At 31.3% G+C, this 25,176-nt stretch overlaps 1 protein-coding gene and 1 long non-coding RNA gene across 9 annotated transcripts; one reads left to right on the top strand and one right to left on the bottom strand.

Moving 5' to 3' along the window:
* Nucleotides 1-1,062: 1,062 nt before the first annotated feature.
* LOC106066408 (ELAV-like protein 2) lies at nucleotides 1,063-25,176 on the bottom strand. Of its 6 annotated transcripts, XM_056040229.1 has the most exons (7): nucleotides 25,069-25,101; nucleotides 11,724-11,754; nucleotides 9,777-9,814; nucleotides 6,582-6,666; nucleotides 4,999-5,671; nucleotides 4,307-4,526; nucleotides 1,063-1,725 (listed from the first exon to the last, which is right to left on the bottom strand). In XM_056040229.1, exons 4-7 carry the CDS (start codon nucleotides 6,616-6,618, stop codon nucleotides 1,687-1,689), a joined length of 969 nt encoding a protein of 322 aa, XP_055896204.1. In that variant the 5' UTR covers nucleotides 6,619-6,666; nucleotides 9,777-9,814; nucleotides 11,724-11,754; nucleotides 25,069-25,101; the 3' UTR covers nucleotides 1,063-1,686. The 6 variants fall into 6 exon arrangements, with proteins under 6 accessions (XP_055896204.1, XP_013080857.1, XP_055896205.1 ...); XM_013225403.2 differs by lacking the exon at nucleotides 11,724-11,754 and having other exon boundaries at nucleotides 25,069-25,176; XM_056040230.1 differs by lacking the exon at nucleotides 11,724-11,754 and having other exon boundaries at nucleotides 6,582-6,763; nucleotides 25,069-25,169.
* On the top strand, nucleotides 16,588-21,021 carry LOC129928063 (uncharacterized). Of its 3 annotated transcripts, XR_008779658.1 has the most exons (5): nucleotides 16,588-17,452; nucleotides 19,002-20,287; nucleotides 20,406-20,470; nucleotides 20,617-20,698; nucleotides 20,806-21,021. It is a non-coding gene; the product is annotated as an uncharacterized LOC129928063 (long non-coding RNA). The 3 variants fall into 3 exon arrangements; XR_008779657.1 differs by having other exon boundaries at nucleotides 20,617-21,021; XR_008779659.1 differs by lacking the exon at nucleotides 16,588-17,452 and adding an exon at nucleotides 17,640-17,895 and having other exon boundaries at nucleotides 20,617-21,021.

The following is a 25,176-nucleotide window of genomic DNA, read 5'->3' as shown; positions in this document are numbered from 1 at the left end:
GCAAATGATGTGTCCCTTTGCACACCCATGGGAGGAGAAAGACAAAAAAACAACTTATGTACCGGTATTGATGAAACATGCCCTTAAAACAATAATATTAAAGCAGTGATGCCCAACCTAATTCAATCTGTGGGCCATTTTAATTTCCATCACTAGTGTCGCGGGCCACATGATGGAAAAGATACAAAAACTTAATGAAATTGACCTGAAACTTATATTTTATTTCAAACCCGAGGACCTAGTACTTACATAAATATATTGGGATAATTGAATTTTCTTTTTACACTTCAAAAAAAAAGGCTAAAGTTCTGTTTATATTTTGTTGTTTTTTAAAAAACATTCACACTTTCTTTATAAAAACAAACATGTTGGCTAGCAATGTTATCATATTCTACAAAAAAGTAAAGATCTGTTCACTTTGCCTAGTAGATTCTATTGTTCTATTTCATCATGAACGCACAGATGTTTAATGCCTTGGTCGTAATCCATTACAAAAAATTGAGGGCCCTAACGCATGTAAAGATTCATTTTGAACATTTTTTGGGGGGGATTTTCTATATTTTGTGCCGACGTTTCGGCGGGCCGTATTTTGGGCATCACTGTATTAAAGGTTCTACTTCATTTAGGATACAGTTTTGCAAATATATGTAGAGTCAAAATAATGTTACAAATGTACACTATCCAGTAATCCTTTAGCTGTTGCTCAATATGATGCTGACCAACCAAATCACAGGAGGAATAGTTCTGAAAACAGCTTTAGAAATGTGTGTGGTAGTACAGAAGCAGGCCCAACAGAGATAATGAATTACCCACATCAATTAATTTATAGAAATACTAATTAACCTGAGTTCTTTGAGGTTAGAATGTTTAGTTTTGGTGGGGCTGACAGCTAAAATCAGCATTTTGTGATGACTATAGCACAAAATGAAACTGAAATAGTAATAAATTTAATATTTATTACTTTAAACAGAAATTAAGCAATGTTTGAATTTGTAAAGCTGATATTTTTTTAAAGATCATTATTACAGAAACACATCTCCAAAACTAAGTCAAGAATGAGTGTAATTATGAGTTATTTTTTGTTTATTGAAATAAGCAATGTCTATGTACAGGTTAGGTGAACACATGTTCAAACAAACAAAAACTGATCATTAAATCTTATTTCTCCCAGCTTTTCTGATTGGACTACAAGTTCATTTGGTCCTAAACTCTAGTGACAATCAGTAGAACAATAAAGAAAAAAAAAAAAACAAAAGGATACATTTTGAAATAAGTAAAAAAAAAATTAAATAGGAAATGATAATCCAGCAAATATTGAAACTATAAACATCAAACAAATAGTTTAAAAAAAATAGGGAGTAATAAAAATAAAAAAATTCCTGTAAATACTGGAATTGGTAGATAGTGTTGAACAGACTTCTACAGTGTTAGATTTCTAAAGCTCAAAACATTTCTTTTTTTTTTTTAAAAAAAGGCAGTGTTTAAAAAAAAAAGTATTTACACCATAGCTAAGTGGAGTATTTGTAATTACCTATTCAATGTCTACAAATGGATAAACTTTGCTATAAATTATGTTTAATGTTATGTTTAGCATGGAAAACAAAAAGGATGGGTGGGAAATCTATTCTCAGTGAAATGAAAGTAAATGCCTCTGAATGTTCAAAACAAAACTTCATCCATGACTTTTTAGCTTGGGCCACTCTGATTTTGTCCTTTAAAGCTAACCTAAAAAAATGAATAAATTTTTGGTTAGTTTAGAACATTCACCACTTATGTACACAGTAGAAAATTACTTAAGAAGAAATATAAAAAAGCATTCATAAAAATTTAATTTTTTGGAGGGATCATATAATCCTCACCCAAACAAAAGTGTGCATTGTCCAAAAGCCCAATGTCAATCTAAATACTTTACCTAGGAACACATTATACTAGCATTAAAATTTTCAGTTATATAATATTCATTGGTAAAAAAAAAATAATTATACACAGAAGATAAAAACTTTGTTTACAACTATACCGGTACTTAGTATTTACAGGTACTAAAGGACTTCTAATGCTGGTTTTAAGTTCCACTTTCAAACCTAACGATCTATATGGCAGATGATGTAAAGGTCATCAGTGTCTATTACCCACAGTTAACAAGGGTATCACATGGCCAGCACAACCACCAATCCCTTTTACTTACTCTGGGTGGACTCACATGCGCACTAACATCCTAAAATTAAAAATCCCAGTCTTCACCATGATTCAAACCTGAGACCCAAGTTTGTTTTACTGCTCAGCCACCATGCCTCCAATAGAATATGTATTTATGCAAAACAGTGTTTGCCAATTTAATTTAAAAACACAAAGGTTCACTTTCAGAAACAGTTTCACTTATCAAAACTTCAAGTGTTTAAATACGTTTACAAGCAATATAGTCAGAAAAACTGAATTTCTTAACATATTCTCAAGTCACTAAACTGAAAAATGATCAAAAGTTATGTATCACTCATTTAAGCAAGTGTCAAATGTGTATGTATTGAAGTACTGTATTTTCTACACATACTGGTATGTCCAGCACTAATTACAAAAAAAATAAAACAAAACATGACTTGCTGTAAACTACCAGTTTATAAAGTGTTGCTCATCAGACTGTCTTTCGTGTTCCAGTTGTTGTTCCAACAAGTAATACACAGAGTACAACACACATGTGAAATACAAGCCTATGGTCATATCTGCAGTATTTTTTTAGGACAGAAAGTCAATGACCTAGTTATCTGGAGGTGATGGCGAAAGATTTGCTGCAGCAGCTGAGCTGGGCCCTAACTTTAACAAGGACAGCGACATTAGTGAGACTGGTGATTAATTACGAATGTATTGCATGCATTGTAGTCTACACATTTGAACATTATCCATAGTTTAGCTGCTTTCTTTCTTGTCAAAATTGATTACTATAACAGGTATAAAGACCCAACGGTATGTTTATGAGTAAAATTCAAAAGAATGGGAATTTTAGTTACAAGTGAAAATGGTTCGCTTAGCTGGATCAGTGACATATAAAAGTAGTTTTGTTTATATGCAATTTCTTTATAAAAGTAGTTTTTTTTTATAGGCAATTTCTTTATGCAGACATTGGAATATTTTATCACATTTTGAAAGAATTAAGATTTTCTTCTTTGCAGAATTAGCAATGAAAGCTTTAGAATAGATCTAGATCTGCAGGCAGCTTCATTAACAGTTGATTGGTTTTTAGTGTGCTTAGGGCTATTTTTTTAAAGATATTTATCAATCCCACAGAATTGTAGGCTCTATCGTGAATGTGAAATACAAGATCTATTCAAAGTAGAACAGCCAATTTTGCCCCCTTCTTAAAATTTTAGTTCCATAAAAGATAAAGGAGATTCGAGATCAACAAATCTCTTTATAAGATGACAGAAATTTCTGCTTTTGAGTATATCTAGAGCCTTGAGCTACTAGATCTAGTCTAAATCTATAATTAGATTAGATGTACTTTGATCTAGATTAGTTAATCTAGTAAACACATCCAGATCTAGAATGTTAAATCTTAATTCTAAATTTACATAAATCTATTATAGGTGCCTGACACAGTAAAATATCTATTTCTAGATCCAGTCTAGATGAATTAGAACTAATGAATCAATTGAATCCCAACCAGTTTGAAGATTTCATATAAACTGACACATTTAAAGGAACTGTGCATTATTTAGATCATTAAGATCTAGCTCTAGTAAACATTTTAAATCTTCGTGTGCACACAAAAAAAAAATGTCATGGTCGATTAATAAGAATAGTCCATTTTCAGGCATTGATGCATGAATCTATATATATATATGATTAGCAAGAACTACTTGTTTTTTTTTTTTGCTTTAGAGGGGGAAATGTGTATTTTCAGATGACCGTACTTGTGTATTTATGTGTCCAATTGCGTACAAAATAAGTAAGATGCATACTTGTAGGCAACTCTGTACAAGCCTACCTGAAGACAACTGGTTGCAAAAGTAAATTTCTGTCAAGTACTATCAAAATCAACAACACATCAAAATAAACAACATGCGCAACACACACTAACAACCCATGGAATCTTTATTTTGTTTAAAATGCTCTCAATTATTCAAAATTTATTAAGGTGTACAAATCCTATCAACTGTGTAGTATGTATTCTTACATTACATGCATTGTACAATGCAACAAAATAGGAGTATATTTAAGCTATACTTTTTTTCTTTAAAAATTACATTGATAGTCATCTTATTTATTTTTTAAGAATTAAAAGCTATCAATGAGACAAGGACTTAAGGTGTACCTGTAAAACTCTCCCTTGAAAAAAATATCCATTCAGACAGTTGATTGCATTTTGAGCCTCTTGGTAATTTGTCATTGTGACAAACCCATAACCTTTACACTGATTTTTTTCATGGTCCAGCATAATGTTGACTTTTTGAACAGTACCAAAGGGAGAAAACAACTGCCACAGTGTTCGGTCTGTTGCTTGGAAGCCAATGTTATACACAAACAGAGTGTAACTAAAATAAAAAAATACCAATGTCTTGAATAGTACTACTTTTACATTGAGCACAATCTTGATTGTAAAACCTCTCCCTAGAGTTTCTAACTACCTAAAAGTTCAATGAAGGGGATTGTCCCATTCTACACAGGCAGACTTCTTCTTTACCAAAGAATTACAACTAAAGAAAATATTTGTTACAATTTTGCTTTTATTTTAGATAAACAAGGACAATGATTAATGACATCAATTAAGTCTGATAACACTTGCAGCAAACCATTAGTGCTGAGAAAGCAGCAGAATCAAGTGCTGTTCAAGTGTGGAGAGGACCTGCACTCACTTAGGAGAGGTTTTACCACCGCGATGTAGGTCTAGATATGTTAAAACAAAATTGGATTTATATTAATTTTTAACAAATCATTAATCACAATGTCTATTTAAAATAAAAAATGAAGTAAAAAAAAAACAAGAACATACAGGTTGTTACTTACCCTCCTTGTTGGGCTTGTGGAACACCTGGTGACCCATTGAAACTTCCAGCCATTGGGTTAAATCGTTGAAAACGATTCATTTGATTCCTCATAGGTCCAGGTGCAGCAAAATTTGGGATGGGAACATACTGAACAGCACCTTGTTTAATTTTCTTGGTGTTATCATCTGCAAATTTAATCATTATTGGCTCTGTACAACCTTCAGGTGTTTTGCCACTCAAGCATTTGATAGCAGCATCAGCTTCATCTCTTGTATCGTAAAGAACAAAACCTACACGTTTACTGACTCCAGTAGCAAGATCAACCAATACCCTAGACTGAATTATCTTTCCAAAAGGTTCAAATATTTTGTTTAATTCTGTTTCCTTCCAGTGCACTGGCAAGTTTCGAATATAAAGATTTGCTCCTTTTATCTGGTCACCTCCTGGTCTAGCTAATGCTACCTTAATTCTTTTGTTTTGAAGTTGTAGACCTGAAAGGGTTTCAATTGCTCTCTGTGCATCAGCAGCATGTTGAAAGTCCACAAAGCCAAAACCATAGCTGTACCCAGTGGCTTTGTCTCTTACTATTTTGGAACTTTTGATTGGACCCACACTAAGAAACATTGATCTGAATTCATCATCCGATAAGGTTTGGGGCAAATAATTGATAATCAAGTTAGTACTGCTGGAATCTGGAGAATGAAGAAAAAAAAAATTATATTCCAAAAGAAAGCTAATAAACAAAAATAATTGGAACAATTATTGAAAGTAGTTCATGATATAATAATAGTGAGTAAATGCTAACTTTCCCAAATGAATACAAAATGATCTAACACTACAAACAAGGTTATATAACCTTCTGAAAATTTCCAATTATAAAAAATAACTGTCAAAAAGTGACAATGTAAGGGAAAAGTAAAAATGTGTTTTTTTATTTTTAATAACAAATTATGAAAAGAGCACAAGTTGACTTTAACAAGCTAAAAAATCAGAAAGTGAGACAATGTCACTAAATCACTTTAGTAATGTTAAGTCAATGATCTTTACTTTTTGTAGTAATACTAGTCTGACTTTTTAAATATTTGTGCATGCTTAACAGTGGTTCTTATCATAGGCAAAAAGAACCATGTTTCCACATTAAAAAAAAGTATTTGTTTTTGTTATCCATTAGTAATTTTTTTTTAAGGAGGATGTCTTTTTTTTCTTCTTTTTTTTACTAATTTTATTTAACTAATAATTTATGATGAAGTTTTTTATTTAATAAAAAAAATATGAAAAAAGACTCATTGGAAAAAAGGCTAGTTAAAATAGTTGCAACTGTTTATGAAAATAAACAGAACTAATATTTGTTTAATATTACTTGTTTGAGCTGGTATCCATGTTAAGATTTTTTCTCTCTTTTAGACAACAAGATATATAGTTTTTATTTAAAGAGTGGCAGTGACAAGTTTTAAACTGTTAGTAATAGTTGTAATGATTATAAAATATTAAACAGTTTCAGTTATTGATGTCCAAACCAACAACTATCTCATGCTTTTTTGATAGACTTGCATAAAGACCATAAAGTCAACAGCATTATTTAAAAACAACAGAAAATCTTACCATCAAGAAAGTAATTGCCATCATTCTGGTCTTCCATTGTGTTAATACTCTAAGATGTCTTGAAAATCTAAATGGTCTAAGTATGCTGACAATCATTACATCCATCGTCACAGGTGGGTTGGGTTTTTGGGTGAGGGACAAGGAGGAAAAAAAAAATAAACAAAAAAAAATTTTAAAGCCTCCTGAAGGAAAAGAAAGAAGGTTAGATTTACTAAATGTATGTGTCAATTATGGACAATACTGGAAACAAAAAGCTGAAAGATACTGTGTGCAATATAGTGACATGATAGAAGCAAGACAATCTTAGCAGAATCAGCAGCTTTAGAAGCATGGGCAGATAAATCAGTACACTCTGTAGTCATCAATGTCATTTAAATTAAAGCAAAATCAGCTTTGGTCCATAGCCAAAACACTTCCTGCACAACATTTTAAGCTGCTTTTTTATATTATCAAATACAACTTTCCATAACAACCAAAGCAATCTGTAATTACAATTATAAACTAGGGAAATTATATAGATATTTCATAAGTACCAAAAATAATAAATTACATATATGTAGAAAGAATTGCACAATGGCTGCAGCATTTTAATAATTTTAAAGAATATTTAATGATTGTTTAAAAGTTTTAAATATAAAATAAATACATAAACCTTGTAACTAGAAAATTCAATTTATAGTTAAACCTTTTCAAGCAAACAGATATTCTGTAATTAGCTTGATTAGTATTTAGACTTTTGATGGCTATAAAGCAGATATTCCTACAAGCCAAAATGGAAATGTTTATTTTCCTAAATATAAAGAAATACACTCAGAGAGACTAAAATCATTCAAGCACATAACATACATGAATGCAGCAATCCTAAAAATTAACACGGCACAAATTTATACAACATATTCTGTACATTTGTCAAAACATTTACACATTATGCTAGAATGTTGCCATTCTTGTCACTTGGCAATGATCTTATCATAATGCTCTAGTGTTTTATTCCAGATTCCATAAAAGCACCAACAGAAAATTCATTCAAAAGAATGCAAATTTTCGTTAGAAGTGAATTTAGACTTAAATCATAGTTGACTTGGCTGGATCAGTGACATCTAGTTTTTCCAAACAAGTTTTGTTAACGGGCGATTTCTTTACAAAGTATGCAAATACAGAAAATATTTTATCTCATTTTGAAAGAATTCTGATTTTTTCTTTCAGACCATTCTTTGCACAGTCATCAATGAAAGCTTTGGTATCCTCTACAATCACTAATACAAAAAAATTTAAAGATTGTTTTTAAATCAAATCTAGATCTAGAGGCAGCCTCATTAACAGTTGATTGGTTTTAAAATGCATGAATTGTAGGCTACTGTCCTGAATGTGAAACACTTGATCTAGACCTATATAAAGTTAGAACAGCCAATTTTGCAGCCTTTTGTATTTTTTTTTTATTTTAGACTCCATAAAGGATATCACTGCTTTTGAGTAGACCTACTACTATTGTAGTGATATGTACATCTATATAGATCCTACTAGAGCTACTATTATTAATTTTATGAAGTCTAGTAGATCTATATTCACTTAACCAGGATTCATTTTAAGGTGAAAAAAAAGGGGGGGGGGGGGTGAATGGGGCGGTGTAAAATTTTTTATATTTTTTTTTTAAATCTAACATTCATAATTATTAAGAAAAACAATTGTTGTATAAGATGTCTTTTTTAAAAAAGTATTTTTAATGTTCTTGTCTAAAATGACTCCCACCAGTGACTTTTAACCTTTAGGAGACAAAACAGCCGATCTATCAGGCCAGTTTGATTAGACAAGAAAGACAAAAGACTGACCAATTGGCAATGGTAGTTCCAACCACAAGATTGGCTAGCCAGTGTTTGTAACAGCTAATCAAATTAATTATTACTATTTTTACACATTTGTAAACTGTAATGGCAGCTTCCTTTGCTGTTTTTATAAGATAATTTGTTTGTATTGATTTTTTGAAGTTAGCTAGTGCTAGGTGAAAATTGACTGTGAAATTGATGAAAGCAAACTCACTGACTCTGACTCAGTATTGAGGAGGGATTTAGATCTAGGTCTACACGAGATCTAATACTAGTATCGTAGTCGATGCCCATCAATGGTTTAGAATAGGGGTGATGAGCTGGATAAAGAAGACCCATACAAGTTTTTTGGTTATTGTAAATAGACTGTTTTATTAGTTAGTTCAGATGTTTGTCATATGATGCCAACTTTCTGACCAACAAACAGCTCACAAGAATATTCCTGGGTCATAAATGGGTGGCTGTCACTATGGCCAAATGAAGGTGTTTATTTCTATTGTACTTGGAACCCAAACACAAGTATTAGGACTTATTCAGGCCTAAAACTTCTTAAAATCTTGTTTGTACATTTGTGAACATAAATTATGCAAATTAGCTTAATATTTCAGCTGGATTCTTTAAGATAGTTCATTCAATACTCTTCAATAATATATATAAATAGAATTTTGTGTACGTTAAGTTTATTTGTTACAAATTTTTTTTTGTAATAGAGGTGTTTAGTTTGTAAATAGCACTCTGTCTAAAAGTCACTGTCTCAAATGTGTTAAGCAAGATCATAAAAGTAATAGCATACATTTATTTTTTCCCCACCTTTTAACATACAACAAAGGCACGTGTCAATGATATTCCAAAACATAAAAATATGTGCATTTTACCAAAACAAAATCAATGAAAACATGACGTAATGTCAGAACAATTAAAATAATTTTAATTTGTTGAAAATAATTTCTGTATCATGAATCGCTATGACAAATAAAAAAAATGTCCTATTTTCCTATTAATCCGAATAATTTAAGGGTGAACTGATTAAGTTTTTCCTCATAATTATTTTCTGTTCTGTTTCTGTTAGTCTATTTAGTATTTATATAATAAGACTGTTCCCAAACATGCATCAAAAGATCACACTTTCAGACATAAATGTTTAAATAAAATTTGCATAAAGATGTTTATTTTAACTAGACCAGAGCATGTTTTAAATGTTTTTGCTCCCTTGGGAAAGGGGACAAAAAAAAAAAAGGGGGGGGGGGGGAGGTAGTATTCCAAAACAGATTAAATAAAAACATCAAAACCAAAGAAAAAAAAAATAATTATAAAATGAAGAAATACATAATAAAAATATTTTTAAGATAAACAAAAATATAAATATAAATACCTTCTCTAAAATCCGAAAGAAAAAAATTCTGATTTAATCTAAAGAAAAAAAAAATGAATATTCAAAATATTAAATAAGAACTAGTTTAAAATGATGAATGTTATATAGTTTGAAAGTCAATTTTAAATCAAGTGACTTGAACAACAGGAAGTCTAAAAACTCTGGGAAAATAGGGATTTAGTCTCTTATTAAAGCTCAAGAATATATATTTTTAAAAATTTGAACTATAGCAATATCCTATTGAACTAATCAATTTGAAATAACCAAATAGACAAAAATATCCTTAAATGTAGAACTGTAGGAGAGTAACAATAGAAATCAGTCTAGGATGTTCAAGTATAGTACAGAAAGTAAAAAGTGGATAATTCAAGATTAGACAATTACAACTTCATCCAGATCAAACAATCGGGCCCCCATTAATTCAGTAATCTCAAATTTTGTGATAGAAAAGTTATTCAGACCAAACAAATTATCCATCAGAACACTAGCAACAGCGCATCAAGACTCATTTTGAATAAGAACTAGAGCGTGGTGACTTTTTTTTTTTTTTTTTTTAGTGAAAACATTTTTCAATAGAATTTTTCAAACGAACAGGACCATAGCCCCAGTGCAAAAGCCCACACCCAGGAAAATCACCCTTTTAAAAAGCTTTTTTTTATATTTTCAAGGTTTAAAAGTATATACGTTTTTTGAAACTAGACAAATCGTTCTATTTTTTATTAATTAATTATTTATTTATCAGTATTAGATCTTAATTTTTTTTAAGACTTTGTTTATTTAGAGTTACCACTCTCTGCTTAGAGCATGGAAGGCTTTTTTTAAACTGGAAATAGAAGCTATTGGGTTAAGGACACTAACGTAACCAGTGAGGTTACTTGCAATACATAGGAAAACAGATCTAGAACACAGAAATGTTATTTTCAAGATCAAAGTGAAATTGAAAACATATCTATTACATATACATGTTATTTTCGAGATAAAATTGAAATCTTGTGGTACAAGTTATTCTAGTGGCTATAAATATGTTTAAGAAAATTTGATAACTTAAGTTTTTAAAAATTCCTTTTTGTGCCTCTCCAAGTACTAAGTATAAAAAAACAAGAATAACTTTAGACTTTTGTTCCCACTTGAAAAGATAATTATATGAAACTATATTGATATTTTAAATGATTATTTAAATGATACACATAAAAAAAAAACAACACTTATTGCCCACTAGTTCTTTCCCCCAGCTACACCTTGTTTTGTTAAAAGTTCACCCCCACCCCCCATACTCTTGGCCCGTGACTGACTATCTTCAACTCCTCAACTTTATATCTAGAAGATCTTTTGCTTATGACATTATCTTTCACACTTTATTAAATTTGTATACATTTACAAACAAATTCATACAGCTATTTCATGTTTTAGAAAGAAAAAAAAAATTGTTTACAATTGTGAGCTATGTGCCAATGAATGTTAAATGAAAGAAGTATATATCAATATTAGGAAAAAGCATTGTGACAAAATTAAATGATCCATTTGGGAAAGAGTGCATGTGCTTAGGTTGCTCTAACTAACATCAGCTTAAATTGTTTTATCCACCAAAAGTGGGAGAACTAGAAATGGAATGGCTTAGTCAGGCCTTGGCTCATGAAGTGAGATTCATTGTAAGTCGTAAATACTAAAGTGACATTAAATCTGTTTTCCTGCTTTATATGCAAATGAAACAAAGTTTATCTGATGAGGAAGATAAAACTTTTGTGTTGACATGCTGCTCATAATAAAAAGGCTCTATGCAAATTCTGAATAGAAATGTAAAAATGTAACTGCATATATTCAATTTCTAGATGTTATACTACTTGTAAAATTTTCCTTACATGCTTTTTATTTTTATTAAATTTAGAAAAAAGGTATTTTACAAAATGTAAGAGACTACACGATACAGAACAAAAAAAAAAAGCCTACCCGCTAGCACTACTGCAATTAGGTCTACTAGCTGGAAATATTTACATTTAATGGAAGAAAAAAAAAAAAAGAGTCAATTTCCTGATGGTCTGTTAATTAAAGTATTACTTAAAATTTCATTTTAAACAGTGATTGTATGATTCTACTTAGTTCAAAAGAAAGTATTGATGTTATATCTAATCTTTGCTTGTCATTTGCCAAGTTAATCAAGACACTATAAAGACACACAAATAGAATCCATAAAACAACACAGCATATTATATCAAGCGAAATTAGGGAACCAAGAAGAGACTAGAAAAAAAGCATACAATACACAAAATCACACTGACTTATTCAGATCTAATTATTTAAATTCAAGATTTAGATACACTAAGTGAATGGATATAGACTTGATTCATTTAAAATGAGATAAATTTTATTTTCACTAACTTAAATACTATCGCTATAACTAAGTAGATCTAGAGTGTAGTAAAACCAGGCATGATTTGTTTATGTTTTCAAGTGATTCACCTTATTATTAAAACTTCATTTTTGAAATTTTTACAGCAAAACTGATTCATTTTTAATTGTGCATGCAACATTTTTTTCCCACTTCCGACACTGGTAACTTCCTATTTACAACATGTAAATAGGGGGTTGTTGAGGACTTTAACATTTCTATATATTTGCAAATGTATTGGCATATACAGAAAGTCACCAAAGGGAAATAACTAGAGACAGTAAAGAGGAATTTTGTTTTCTTTAAATGTTAATATAAATAATTTTTGTTTGTCAAAATAATATAGTACAAAATGTAAATTTAAGTTATTAAATGTATGTGTTTTTGTGTGCGTAAGTTACATGTTTCACTTAAAAAATATATTCTTTGAAAAAGCTAATATAATGTATGCAAAAAGAATAAATATTTGGTACATAAATACTGGTACCATAAAGACTATGGCGTGACAGCAGATGAACACATGTCTGAGCTGGTGAAGTTGCACTGCAGGAAAAAAATACCCCCATAGTGACAATAAGGTAGAGTGAAAGAAGACTCCCAGCAAGGGCTCCTCCTCTTCTCCCCCAAGACAGACTATATTTCCTTAGCACAATCAGCTAGGCTAAGCACAACAGGTAAAAACAAATGACAGTGTCACAAGTCGAGAATGAAAATCTGGAGCATGGGAATAGTGACTACAGCTTGTGTCAGACATGCCTACCCCCAAGACCCAGAATGTGGAACACTCAGGTTGAAAATGTGGAATTTTGGGCCCCAATGTGGAACATATGCGCATTTATGTTAGTCAGCCATACTGTACGCAGTATAAATAAAACTTCAATTATATAACTTTAATAACAATACTAGTTTGCTTTTATAAATTAGATGTAAATAGTATTTATATAATTAAAAGTAAGAAAACCTTTAATTCATAATTATATCCTTTGTTTGAAATCAATATTTCTAACTCCTATATGATGAATTCTAAAAAAAATCTATTCTAATGACCTAGTTACTACTACTAGTACTAGATCTAAATCTAATTATTCTAATTTCTAATGACTAGATCTAGATTATTCTAGATCTACTTGATTATCTATCCTTTTCTAGGGCTCTACTCTAGTCACTCTAGAAGTTGTCTCTAGTTCTAGATCTAAAATAATTTAAGAGTCTGTCTACTAGTCTATAGGAATAGACCTACATCTAATAAGTCCTCTAAGTCTACGAACACATATTATAATAATTATATCATAGATCTAAATATTTATGTCTAGATCTATGGACTTATTGAGAACTAAATTTATTACATAATCATGATAATGATACATAGACATAGAAATCTAGAGATCAATCACCTTCTAAGTCTATTTCTGTAGACAGATGTAGATTTAGTTAGTATCATCTAGTTATAATATCTAGTAATCTAATCTAGTGCTAGGCCTAGCCCTAGATCCCAATTTAGACTTTGTAAATAATGTAAGTAATAAGTAGATATAATATAGATAGCCTTATTTAGGCCTTAACATTACTGTGTGACAGTGTGTCTAAGTTAATTACATTATTATCATTTAGGTGTAGATCTTTAATAACTTTTTTTTTTAAAATCCTTTTACTTAGAAACCTAAGAAACCAGTTGAGTTAGTGTTACTAACTAGAGCTCAGTAGACAGTGAGTTACTAGTAATACTAGTGTTAGAATAGATCTAGATCAAGAGTCGTCTCTACTAATTTGTATTGACAGTATTGTACTACTAGATCTAGATCTAGTAACTACTAACTAGTAGTACAAGTACAAGACGTCTAGACCTAGAGAGTGATTCTAGAGTCTAGACTAATACACTAATAGTAGTAATAGAGTAGAGCCATTGTCAGGAAAAGAAAGGGATTTGAATAGAACATTTGGCTTATTAGCACTTACTAGATTCTAAGAACAGATCTAGTATCTAGACCTAGAGTACTAGATCTAAAACTATGTCTAGATCTAGCTCAACCATATCTTCGTAAATTTAGGACACACCGGGTCCGGGAGAAGATGAAATGTAAACAATAAACACAGACCTATATATATTTTATTTTCATTCTGTATTTTCATTTCGCACTATTAATAAATAATGAAAAATCTGCGATTTAAAAAAAATTTTTTTTTGTGTCGGAATTCAGACTTGGCGGAACAAAAAAACGTGAATGCGGAACGGCGGAACATGTGAGCTTTTTTGATGCTTTTGCGGGACGGTTCCGCATAATGCGGGACTATAGGCATGTCTGTTGTGTCCTTGCACAGGTGTAAAAAGAAAATGATTTTAAGGACTAAATTTGAAAATAATATATTTTCTTAAAGATATATTTCCTTTAATTTTCAAGGAAGAAAAATGTTAAAATATTTTTACGTAGGACTATATTGACCCTACCCTCTTTTATCTCATATAATTTAAATGTGTATCCAATACATTACAACAATCATAGAGTAAAGTATAAGTACTGGCACACCACCCTTTCTAAAATATATAGGCTCTACATAATATTATTATTATATCATCTTTATTTCAATATTTACAACCTAAATTCCTTATGGATATTGCACATGCACCATTTTTTTTTTTACACTTCTGATGCATTTCTTCAGTCAGCAGAGTTAAATCTATGGACAAACTCAAAAGGCTATTTTTTTCACCAGGAAATGACAAGAATAGGTCATGCTTAGTGATATTTTTAACTTTAATGGCATAGTAGCTAAAGTAGCTTTGTATATTTACACCTTCAAATAGATGAAATTCACTTGTTAATTTGATGATTATCATTTTAGCCTAAAATTTTCTTGTTTGGAGCGGCCATTAATTTTTTACTTCAAGTCTTCCATTTCTGAAAAGTTACGGCATACTGAGTATCGACTAATAAAACTGTTTATATTCCTTTACATTTAATTTATTGCATTTTAAAAGTTATGGTTAAGTGTTTTAAAGTATTTTTTTATTGCCATAAAGTTATTAATTTTTCCTTTTCTGTCTACATATGGTTTCAAAAGTTTCCATTGTCTCGGAGGGGCAAACATTAGTCATTAAAAAAAAATAAAATAAGGGGACTTGGGGAATGTAACCAACAATTAGTCATCATCCAACTAACAACTACCATAGTTGAGAAAATGTGGAGGGTCAGAGGAATAAACAATGATTGGCCAGCCAGCTATTGTCAGTTACAAGGCCAGTCTGAGATCATAAGACTAACAACGATTGGTCATCCAGCTACAGGTAAAACTATAGTAACTTTGCTATGCACGGTCTAAAAAAGTATCAAATTAGAAGAGAGCTTGAAGTTTTCTTCCCCTCCATGCCCAATATCTATACTAGAAGAGTGGAGACGCTCTAAAAAAAACAACAACTGGTAAGAAAAAACATGAAACTATTATTGATCGTGTTAAGGTGTGACATACGCACCCACTGAGCTAGAAGAGTTGCATTACAAGAAAAAATGCCTCAGTAGGTACAGTGTAGAGGAGATCACCTGTACCTGTAGTGACACCTCCTATACTCCACAACAGAGACAAAGACTACAGGTAAAGCTGTAGTGAACTAGGTGGTGTGGCGCCAGCAAGCCGAGAATGAAAATTTGGAGCATGGGAAAAGTGAAAATGGCTTGTCCTTTTGCTGGTGTAAAAAGAAAGTGATTTTTAGGACGAAATTTGAAAATAAAAACATGTTTTAGATATTTTTCCTGTAATGTGGCCACTGTATTTTCTGTTTTAAACTAGCCATCCAATTTTACAAAATAAAAAAAAAAAAGAAATCATACCACAAACTTATACACATGAGCATACTGACCCTCCCACTCTTTCAACTCAACTATAATTTTTACTATGCATAGTGTAGTGATACATTGTCATTACAACATGGCTATATTTGCATACAAGCTATGAAAAATGAAAAGTTAAAAAGGGCTGCAAATGAGCTTGGGCTTGGCGCCGCCGGCAATTGTGCTTTACTCTAGACTCAAGTTACTTTTATCAACAAAAGGAAGACAAATACGGAAATAGTATTATCAAATTCATTTATATTTATACCCTTTTCATAGTTCAGACTATTACCGAGCTATGAAAATTGAAACATAAAAATGCCTTGCTGGTCCAATAAACAAGCTTTACTCAAGATCTAGAGTATAGGTAAAAGTTAAAGTGAATAGTCACTTTTTCATTTAAAATAATATAGTGATATAGTGTAACATGTTATGTACACAAGTACACAGTGACATAGACTTCTAATAATCAATAATATAATAATTGTCTATAGTCTTTATAAGTCTAGTATAGACTAGACTAGAATTAGATTAACTAGATAGACTAGATTATCTATAAGTATATCATAGTATATGACTATAATACTATATTTAATATATGAGTGTTTCTCCAGTACTGGTTACAACTAGGTGTTGGTTCACTAAAAAGTCTGTATTTCATAAGATTGTTATTCAAATGTGACAATTTGCATTACATTGCATTAAGAAATGGTTAATCTATAAATTTTGATATTTTGAGCTCATAAGGTGCTAGGGAAATATTGAAATTGTAAAAAATGTGTGAAATTACTACCCAAAATGGCGGCTTTTGATGTAACACGGAACACCATGGTATGATTGAATTAATATCGTACTAAAACCAAGGGGCATAAAACTTCCATCTTTGTTGGAATATGTTAACAAGATCCTCATATTTCAATGTCATTATTTAGTTTTTCTCAAGGTTATCAAAATATTGATTAAACACGGCCACAAAAAGGCGTTTGAGGCGCATCGCGATGTGTCCCACTTTATACGGAATTACAATCCTCTATGAATTGTAAACAAGAAATAAATAATATGCTCAACATTGCATTTCTGTTACAGCAAGCATTAAAGATTTCTTTTAAAGTATTTTTTTTGTTAAAAGCTTTCTAAACATGCATAACGAGCTTAAAATAGGTCGAGGTGTCCCAGATGAAGCGCCTGTGCTGCGTGTGTTAAGAATGGGATTATTTTTCCCACGACACTACTTTTTATGAATGAGAGTTCTTTTGAGCATCACAGGTATTGTGTAGAACAAAAGAAGTGCCGTTTCCGCTGGAAATACTAGCGTAGTAATTAACAGGAGTACGTAAACAATAGCGTGTCCCACAATTAAGCATTGATGCGCCTCAAGCGTCGACACGATCAATCGCCGGCAATCTTGCACAAAAACCTCATTTAATCTGTTTTTTGTGATCTTTTGTGAATCAACAACCCATCAGGTACGTAGATATTTCATTATTCTACTGAAATTTAAGCTTATTACAAATAAGTTTGATTGCAATATCCTAATCGAAGTGCTTTTTTATTACGAGGTTACTAAATTTAACCATTCAATCATGACGTCACGTGAAGCGTCTTGAACACAATTTAGTCTTAAATCGTAAAGTTAATCAATTTTAAAGCCTGTTACTAAACAAAAAGTTTATATTTCTAAAACAATTATGTTGATGTAATAGTAGACGTGTGTAGGGATTTAAAATAATTAATTTGTTTTTATTTTGAGAAGTAAATTGGATTAGGCGTTGCGCTCCATGGGACCCCATGCTGGTGTTTTCCATGCATAAATTATGGCGTCACATGTAGCGTCTAATGCGAGTTCAGGATTTGTTACGTTTTCTGTATTCATGGAAGTTTTAATTAAGATTAAATGATTTTAATATATGTAATAAACTATTTTCATAATTAATCATTTTAAATGAACATTTTTTGACATCTTTCATTTTATATTTTTTGTAATTTTACTTTACATCGTTTGGGGCGTTTCAGTGGACACTACTCCGTTTGTTTACAAATGGTGTCCTAGTTTGCGTCTGTTAAGTCCAATAATAGATTTTAGTGATAGTTTGTTAAAGATTTTACAGTGTCAGATAATATTAGCTACATCTAAAAGAAATAAAGCGGTACTGTTTAAGAAATATTAAATAATTAAAATTTACTTATTACTGTAAATAAGATTTAGAACTATTTGATCTTTCGTTTGAGGCGCATCTCGGACACTTGTCTTTAAAACTTTAAAGAGCTTAACTCTAGATCTAGAAATCTAGACTGATTAGACCTCTAGACCTAAATCTAGATTTACTCTAGATCTAGATCTAATTATGTAATTCATTATCTAGATTTACTCTTGATCTAGACCTAGATCTAATTATGTAATTCATTATATTATAGCTAGATTTACTCTTGAGTCTTGATCTAGACCTAGAGTAGAGTAGAATAGTCTAGTCAGTCTAGATCTAATTCAATATCTAGATTTAGATCTAAACTAGATTTAAGATTATTAGATTAGAAATCATTTATGAATCTAGACTAGTGACTCTAGACTAGATCATTATAATTTATATAATGACTAGATTTAGAATCTAATTTTAGATTTAATATATTTTTCTTTAAATTGACCAGTATCTAGAAAAATATCTAGAGACTAGATCTATATTATAGACCTATTCTATATTAAAATGTAGATTGTATCTAAAACAAAGTTTGGTTTAACCTGCACTTAATTTCCATTGTATTGTTTATACAGTATATTCAATTATATTGTATTCAGTTCTTTCAGTCTACCACTGAATGATTATAACTTAAGTTAATATAATTAACAGTACTAGTCCTATACTATTGATTGAGTCTATCCCTATCAAGCAATTATGGGCATTACTAGACTAGATTTAAATAATGCACCAATATATAAATATGTTTATGAAATTTATTAGTAGGCCTATATTATATATAATAGATCTATTTATACTTATACATTTTTATAAATTACAGATTTCAGTAATGGAGTATCTGTTAGAGTTTCAAGGCGTCTACAAGCCAAGAAAGACTCTAAATTTACAAGCATCAAAGCCTGAGTCTCTAACACGTGTTGCTGTTTTAGAGCAGAGAGAAAAGGAAAGGTTGAGAAAAGCTGCATACAGGGCCTAGTTAAGCCCACATGAAAAAGCTTGGATAAACAGAAAACGCAAAGAAAGAAAACAGCAAGCTAATAGTCCACTTAATGTCATCTCAGCAGAGGTTGGTGAATCACTAGGTACTGGATTCCAGACTCCAGTGGCAAAAAAAAAATGGCTGTTTCAAGGGCTTTGATGAAATTGCCTAGGTCACCCAAGAAATATGCTGCAGTTTTTGAAGGTCTCACACAAATATGCTCCCTAAGAAAAAGTAAAGCTGTCCATGACTTACGCTTTCTGCGCCTACCTGAGAGAAGAAAGCTCATCCTTCTAAACAACATTAAAGAAAGTATCAAAACCTAACTACACTCCACCAGCAAACAAAAAAGTCAGATGTCTAGTGCTCGTAGACAAGTACTCTGCAGTATCCTTAGTAAGTACAACAAACTCAGAGGTTGTGCTACTCATTTCTAACATTTGGTCAAGAAGTTTTATGTCCAAGTGCAAATCAGAACAAATTGCAAGAAAAAAAATGACGTGATTGCATTGCACAAAATGCCTTGGAAACAATATTCATTTTTTACAGTAGAGGGGATGTCTCAAGAACTGATCCCTCTCAATCATCTGTTAGTGCTCAAACAGGAAAACGTTTCATGCAAAAGCTACTTAACATAAGATGCAGTCTTGCTTATGTGAGTTGTGTTTGAAGATTTTTCTTTATATATATAGAGGGCATTAATAAATTTCTGATCAAAAAAGGACACAGAGAGCTGACATTAATAAATCTAGCTTCATCACTTGACTTAACTCTATGCCCAAGAACTAATGCCAATTGTTTTCATAAGCTGCAGTGCATTGAAAGATCATGTAGCAACTGTGGTGTGGATTTAATTAACAAGTATTGAGCCTTTAAAAAATTGCACAGATGAATTAGCAGAGTAGAGTATGTTCAGAGTGATGGTACACTGCAAAAGGTATCAAAGTGGCGACCAGTAAATAAAGAAGGATCTTTTAATGACCTAGTGAGAGGTATTACACCTAACACTATTGCTTACAGAAATAGAAGCTGTTTCTGCTATCCATGCAGAAATTCATATGGCAGTCAGTGCCTGCATGATGAAATATGTGGCTCTTGGAAGGTGTTCAAACTTCAGAAACAAAATGGTAAGTACTTGTATTTATTTATTTTTAAATAGCACTTTACAATTATCTGAGAAAAAAACATTATTCATTTTAAAATTACGTAATTGATTTCTAAATGAAATTGTTTCTTTTTCTTCAGTAGTGCAATCTCAGTCAAATCTTGAAGACTCTTTGGATGTCAGTCCCATATGCTCAAATTCAAAGGTAAAGAGCTTTTACATATAAACATTTTAATTGAATCTTATGTTACCTGTATTGTATAAGTTGTTTTTTAATAATATACCCTACTAAATAATTTTAGACTCATTTTAGAAATTAAGTATTTCAGCCTCATGTTGTTGTTTTTTCAGGCCCAAACAATTTCCTTCACTCATCAAAAGTACATTGTAAATAGCTGTGTGATTGTCAAGTATGGGGAAATATTCTATCCAGGTATAATTTTTTGCACTGTGTACCTTTTAATTTCAATAAACAAGTTCAAAGTATGTTTTAGATTGAAGTATTAACTTTTCAACATTGCTGGTAATTTTTTCTAACAGGAGTTGTGATAGAAGTCCTGGATGATCAGCGCAGAAATAATTTTTAAAAAAGGCACAGAAATAAAAGAAATATATTTGTATATCCAGAAGTGCCGGACATACAGTTAGTGTATGCAGACATGATTGTTACTGAAGTGATGTTGATACCAATGGCAATAGTTTGAGAGTGGAATGTTTTGATTTCTGAATTTGTGAAATAAAATTTGTGTACAGTTTTATGTGTTTTCTTTTCTTTCTTTTTTTTTTTCAAACCTTTTTCTGTGTGTTAAAACTAACAAAAGATATAAAATATATATTTGTCAATAATTAAAAATAATAATGATCATTCACTTGTGCACAGATAAGACAAAAATATAAACTTATAAACATTATTTTAAAAAATGGTGTCCCATGAAGCACCCGCGACATTTTGTGAAATTAAAGCAGCATTTTTACAAATGGGTACTTTATGACTAGAATAGTGAACTTAATAACAAGTCTAATGGATCACTTTAGTGCAAAAATAAAATAATTTCTATATTCTCACAGAATATCTTTTAAAAAAACTTTAACTTGTAGTGTCACAGGTGCTACGGTGTCCCAATTTTTGAATTGAGCTCAAATCCACTTTTTCTATGCAAAAGCATAAATTTCAGTATCTAAAGACTAATATCAATAAAGACAGTTATATTATGCTAAAATACAATGAATTTATCAATTGGTCATTGTTAAATTATCAAGTGGTGTCCCGGTGATGCACCTGTGACGCAAAAGGGGGTACCCCTTGAATAGACACTGCTGTCAAAATCTACATCTTGCAATTCATTTTCTATTGATAAATTCTTAAAGTGAACTGGTTGAAGAAGTGAATACAGTTGAAATGAAACCAAAAACTTCAACTTTAATTTTTAGCATAATGTGACACTTTTTGGCACCAGTACTGGAGAAACACTCATATACTATATATACTAATCTAGATTCTAAATTCTAGACTCTAGAATAATCTAGATTCTATACAATTAGATTTAGATATTAGGTCTAGACTATAGACATAGACTATATCTAGATAGATCTAGAATCTAGTGACAATCTAGTCTTTATTATTATTATATTTCTCTACATTACACTCACTACTACAGTCTTATCTTCTTATATAATACAGACGTTACTTCAAAAAAGAAGATGATTACGTCCTACGCGTCATGCATTTAGTCATGCATATTAACCAATGACTTAAATTCAGCCAAGTCACTGGTTTTCCTGGCTAGCTCAGGCAACCCATTCCATGCTTTAATAGCACTAGGGAAGAAGGAGTATTTGTACAAATTTGTCCTAGCATATGGGACGAGGAATGTGCCTTTATCTTTGTGTCTTTCAGAGTATTTTATTAAACTTTGTTTTTGTATTTGAAGATTATGGTTGAGTTTTTTATGTATGATTGCTACTTTACTTTTGAGTCTTCTGTCCTGAAGGCTTTGTTTTGTAAATTTAGTGATTTTACTAAAGGTGTTACTCTAGTCAAATGTGAATATTCGTTTGTTATGAATCTCACTGCTCTATTTTGTGTCTGTTCTAGTTTCTTAATGTTTTCTTGAGTTGAGGGGTCCCAAACGGAGGATGCATTATATTCTATTATTGGCCTAACCAAGGTTTAAATAACATTTTAGTTTTATGTTCTTATTTGATTTATAGAAATTTCTTTTAATAAATCCTAATGCTTTGTTTGATTTTTTTGTAGTTTCATCAATATGTGGATTCCATGACAGTTTTTCATTTATTATAACACCTAGGTATTTTGCGTTTTTAGTCTGTGTTACTGGTTTGCCATGAATAAGATAAGTGGAATTAATTTGTTTTAGTTTTTTTGTTACTCTTAACAACTGACATTTTTCTGGGTGGAAAGACATGATCCAATTTGATTCCCATTTCTGTAATTCATCTAGAGTAAAGGATGGTTGTCGGACACCCTAAGCCATTCTCCGGCCATTTTTAAGTTTCAAAATTCATAACTCCGTAATGGTCTAACCTATGAATAAACTGATGGTGTCAATGAATTCGTCATCCTTTTGTCTATAAAAATAGCTATTTTGTAATGTATCACTACGCATAGTTAAAATTAGATCTGATGTGAAGAGGGGTAGGTTGGGTTTTCTGATGCGTAAAAGTTTTCGTCATGATTTTTGTCTCTGTAAAAGTTGTTGGCCGGTTTGGATATTTATCGGACACTTCAAAGGAAATAGATGTCTTCTATATATTAAACATGTTATTATTAAGACATTTCATCCTTAATTTTATTATTCTGTACATTAGCGCAACGACACAAGCCATATTATCACTTTTCCCACGCTCCACGCTTTCATTCTCGGCTTGTAACTGACGTCACACCACGGCCACTACTTTGGGCCTAGCTTGGCTGGTCGCGTTAGGGGAAAAGATCGCCTCTGTTGGGGGGGAGAAGAGGAGAAGTATTCTTTTTTTTCCCTGTAGCACAGCTCCACTAGCGCAGTGCGTGCCTGTCTCACCTTAGCCTTTATGGTACCAGTCAGATAATTGCTAGTCTCCTTCTCTCTCTCTCACCTGCTTTTTTTTTTTTTTAGAGCGTGTAATAGTATGCTAAAGAGACATGGAAAAAGGGGGGGGGGGGGGGGGAGAGAGACTTCATGTAGTATACTCTCTTTTGATTTTGACAACCTCTTAGAATGTTGATGTTTCACACAATGGCCATTTAGCGCACCTGGTCCATCAATAATTGTAGGCTCGAGGTCTACAATGATATTGCTATTGTGACTTTTTTTTTTTTCAGCTGCCCATTGATGCCAATTTATTATTGTATACATATGTGCACCTAAGTGCTATAACATTTGTACATATTTGTTGCATATTAAATGGTTTAAAATAAATGGTTATACGTTTTGCATACACCACATTAACTTTTTTTTTATAAATATGTTACAAATTTTTTTTTTGTGAAACATGTAACAAACACACACAAGAACACATACATAACTTAAATATACATTTTCTACTATATTATTTTAACAAACAACAAAATTATTCTTGTAAATGTTTAAAAAAAAAACAATAATTTGTTTATTTCCCCATAAGTACTGTGTCAAGTTATTTCCCTTTGATGACTAGCGTCATATGACGATATGTTTTCTTATTCAGAAAGGTAAAACTTGTTGGCCACCCCCTATTTACATGTTAAGTGGGAAAGGAGAGTCTGGGTTGTACAATTCATCTGTTTCTAGTGCCTATTTAGAAGCATTATATCTGGGTTTTAATTGGGTAATGCATCTAGGGGCTTAAAAATCGTCTTAGCTCCAGACCCTATCTCGTTCTTCCCCTTGGGAGAAAAAAAGCTAAGTTTTACAGTAGTCTACTTTGACCCCAGATAAAATTACTTTCTCTCAATATAAAAGGGAGCTGTACGTGTCGGAAGTGTGACAAAATAGTCCATGCGCAATATTTATGCGGAAGTTGGGTAGTAAACATTCAAATAAAGAAGATTTAATAATAATACATCGAGGTGTCCGATATGCGAGACGAAACCTGGGTGGCCGACAACCATCCTTTACTCTAATTCTCTTTGTAAAATATCTGTGTGTTGTGTTGTTTTTATTGTTCTATATTATGCATTCGTCTGCAAATAATCTGACTTTTGTTCCTGAAGTAATGCAATTTGGTAAATCATTTATGTAAATTAAAAATAGTAGTGGACCCAAGACTGTTCCTTGAGGTACACCTGAGTTTACTGTTATCGGTGTTGATTTAGAGCCATTTATTATTACAGTTTGTTCTCTCCCTATCAGAAAACTTAGAATATCAATAATATGAATATTATCAATAATCAAGATTTTTATATTTAATTTTTAAGAGAGAAATAATTTACCATATATTTAGATTTAGTTTTGGTTCTTCAACTCAACAACTTATCTTAGGGAAGAAACATTGCTTTGTATAAAACATCAGTGACAGTTGGGAATAACAATATAGAATCTAAGTGAATAGGGAAAGACGTTAAAATTGGTACGCCATTTTCTTTTTCTAGCCTAGTGCTAGATTATAGAGATCTACTAGTCTAGAGACTAGAGTAGAGACGAGTGCCGGGCCCGGGGTGGTGGATGAAATTCATGTGTACAGCTTTAATAGTTCTAATATTCTGCAAACAATTTAAAATTAGATCTATGTGACAATAATAGATCTATGCATAAAATCAAAACAACGATTCTAGATATTATTGAGATTATGTAAAAATAAAAAAAAATAAAAAATTAACATCACCTGTACTAGAACTAATCTAGACCCTACGGAACTATGGGGAAAAGAATTTGACTTATCTAGCCAGATTGTTAACGAAAAAAGAACTAAATGTTGTTTTTTTTAAAATGA

This window comes from Biomphalaria glabrata, chromosome 9 (genome assembly GCF_947242115.1).
Source record: "Biomphalaria glabrata chromosome 9, xgBioGlab47.1, whole genome shotgun sequence".
Lineage (NCBI taxonomy): Eukaryota > Metazoa > Mollusca > Gastropoda > Planorbidae > Biomphalaria > Biomphalaria glabrata.
This window is presented reverse-complemented; position numbering and strand designations above follow the sequence as displayed.

Coding starts and splice junctions, on each gene's coding strand:
- LOC106066408 (XM_013225403.2), bottom strand. CDS start 6,618: ATGGAAGACCAGAATGATGGCAATTACTTTCTTGATG. Junction 4,527..4,998: donor CCACAAGCCCAACAAGGAGG/GTAAGTAACAAC, acceptor TTTTTATTTTAG/TTACACTCTGTTTGTGTATA. Junction 1,726..4,306: donor TTCAAGGGAGAGTTTTACAG/GTACACCTTAAG, acceptor TCATTTTTTTAG/GTTAGCTTTAAAGGACAAAA.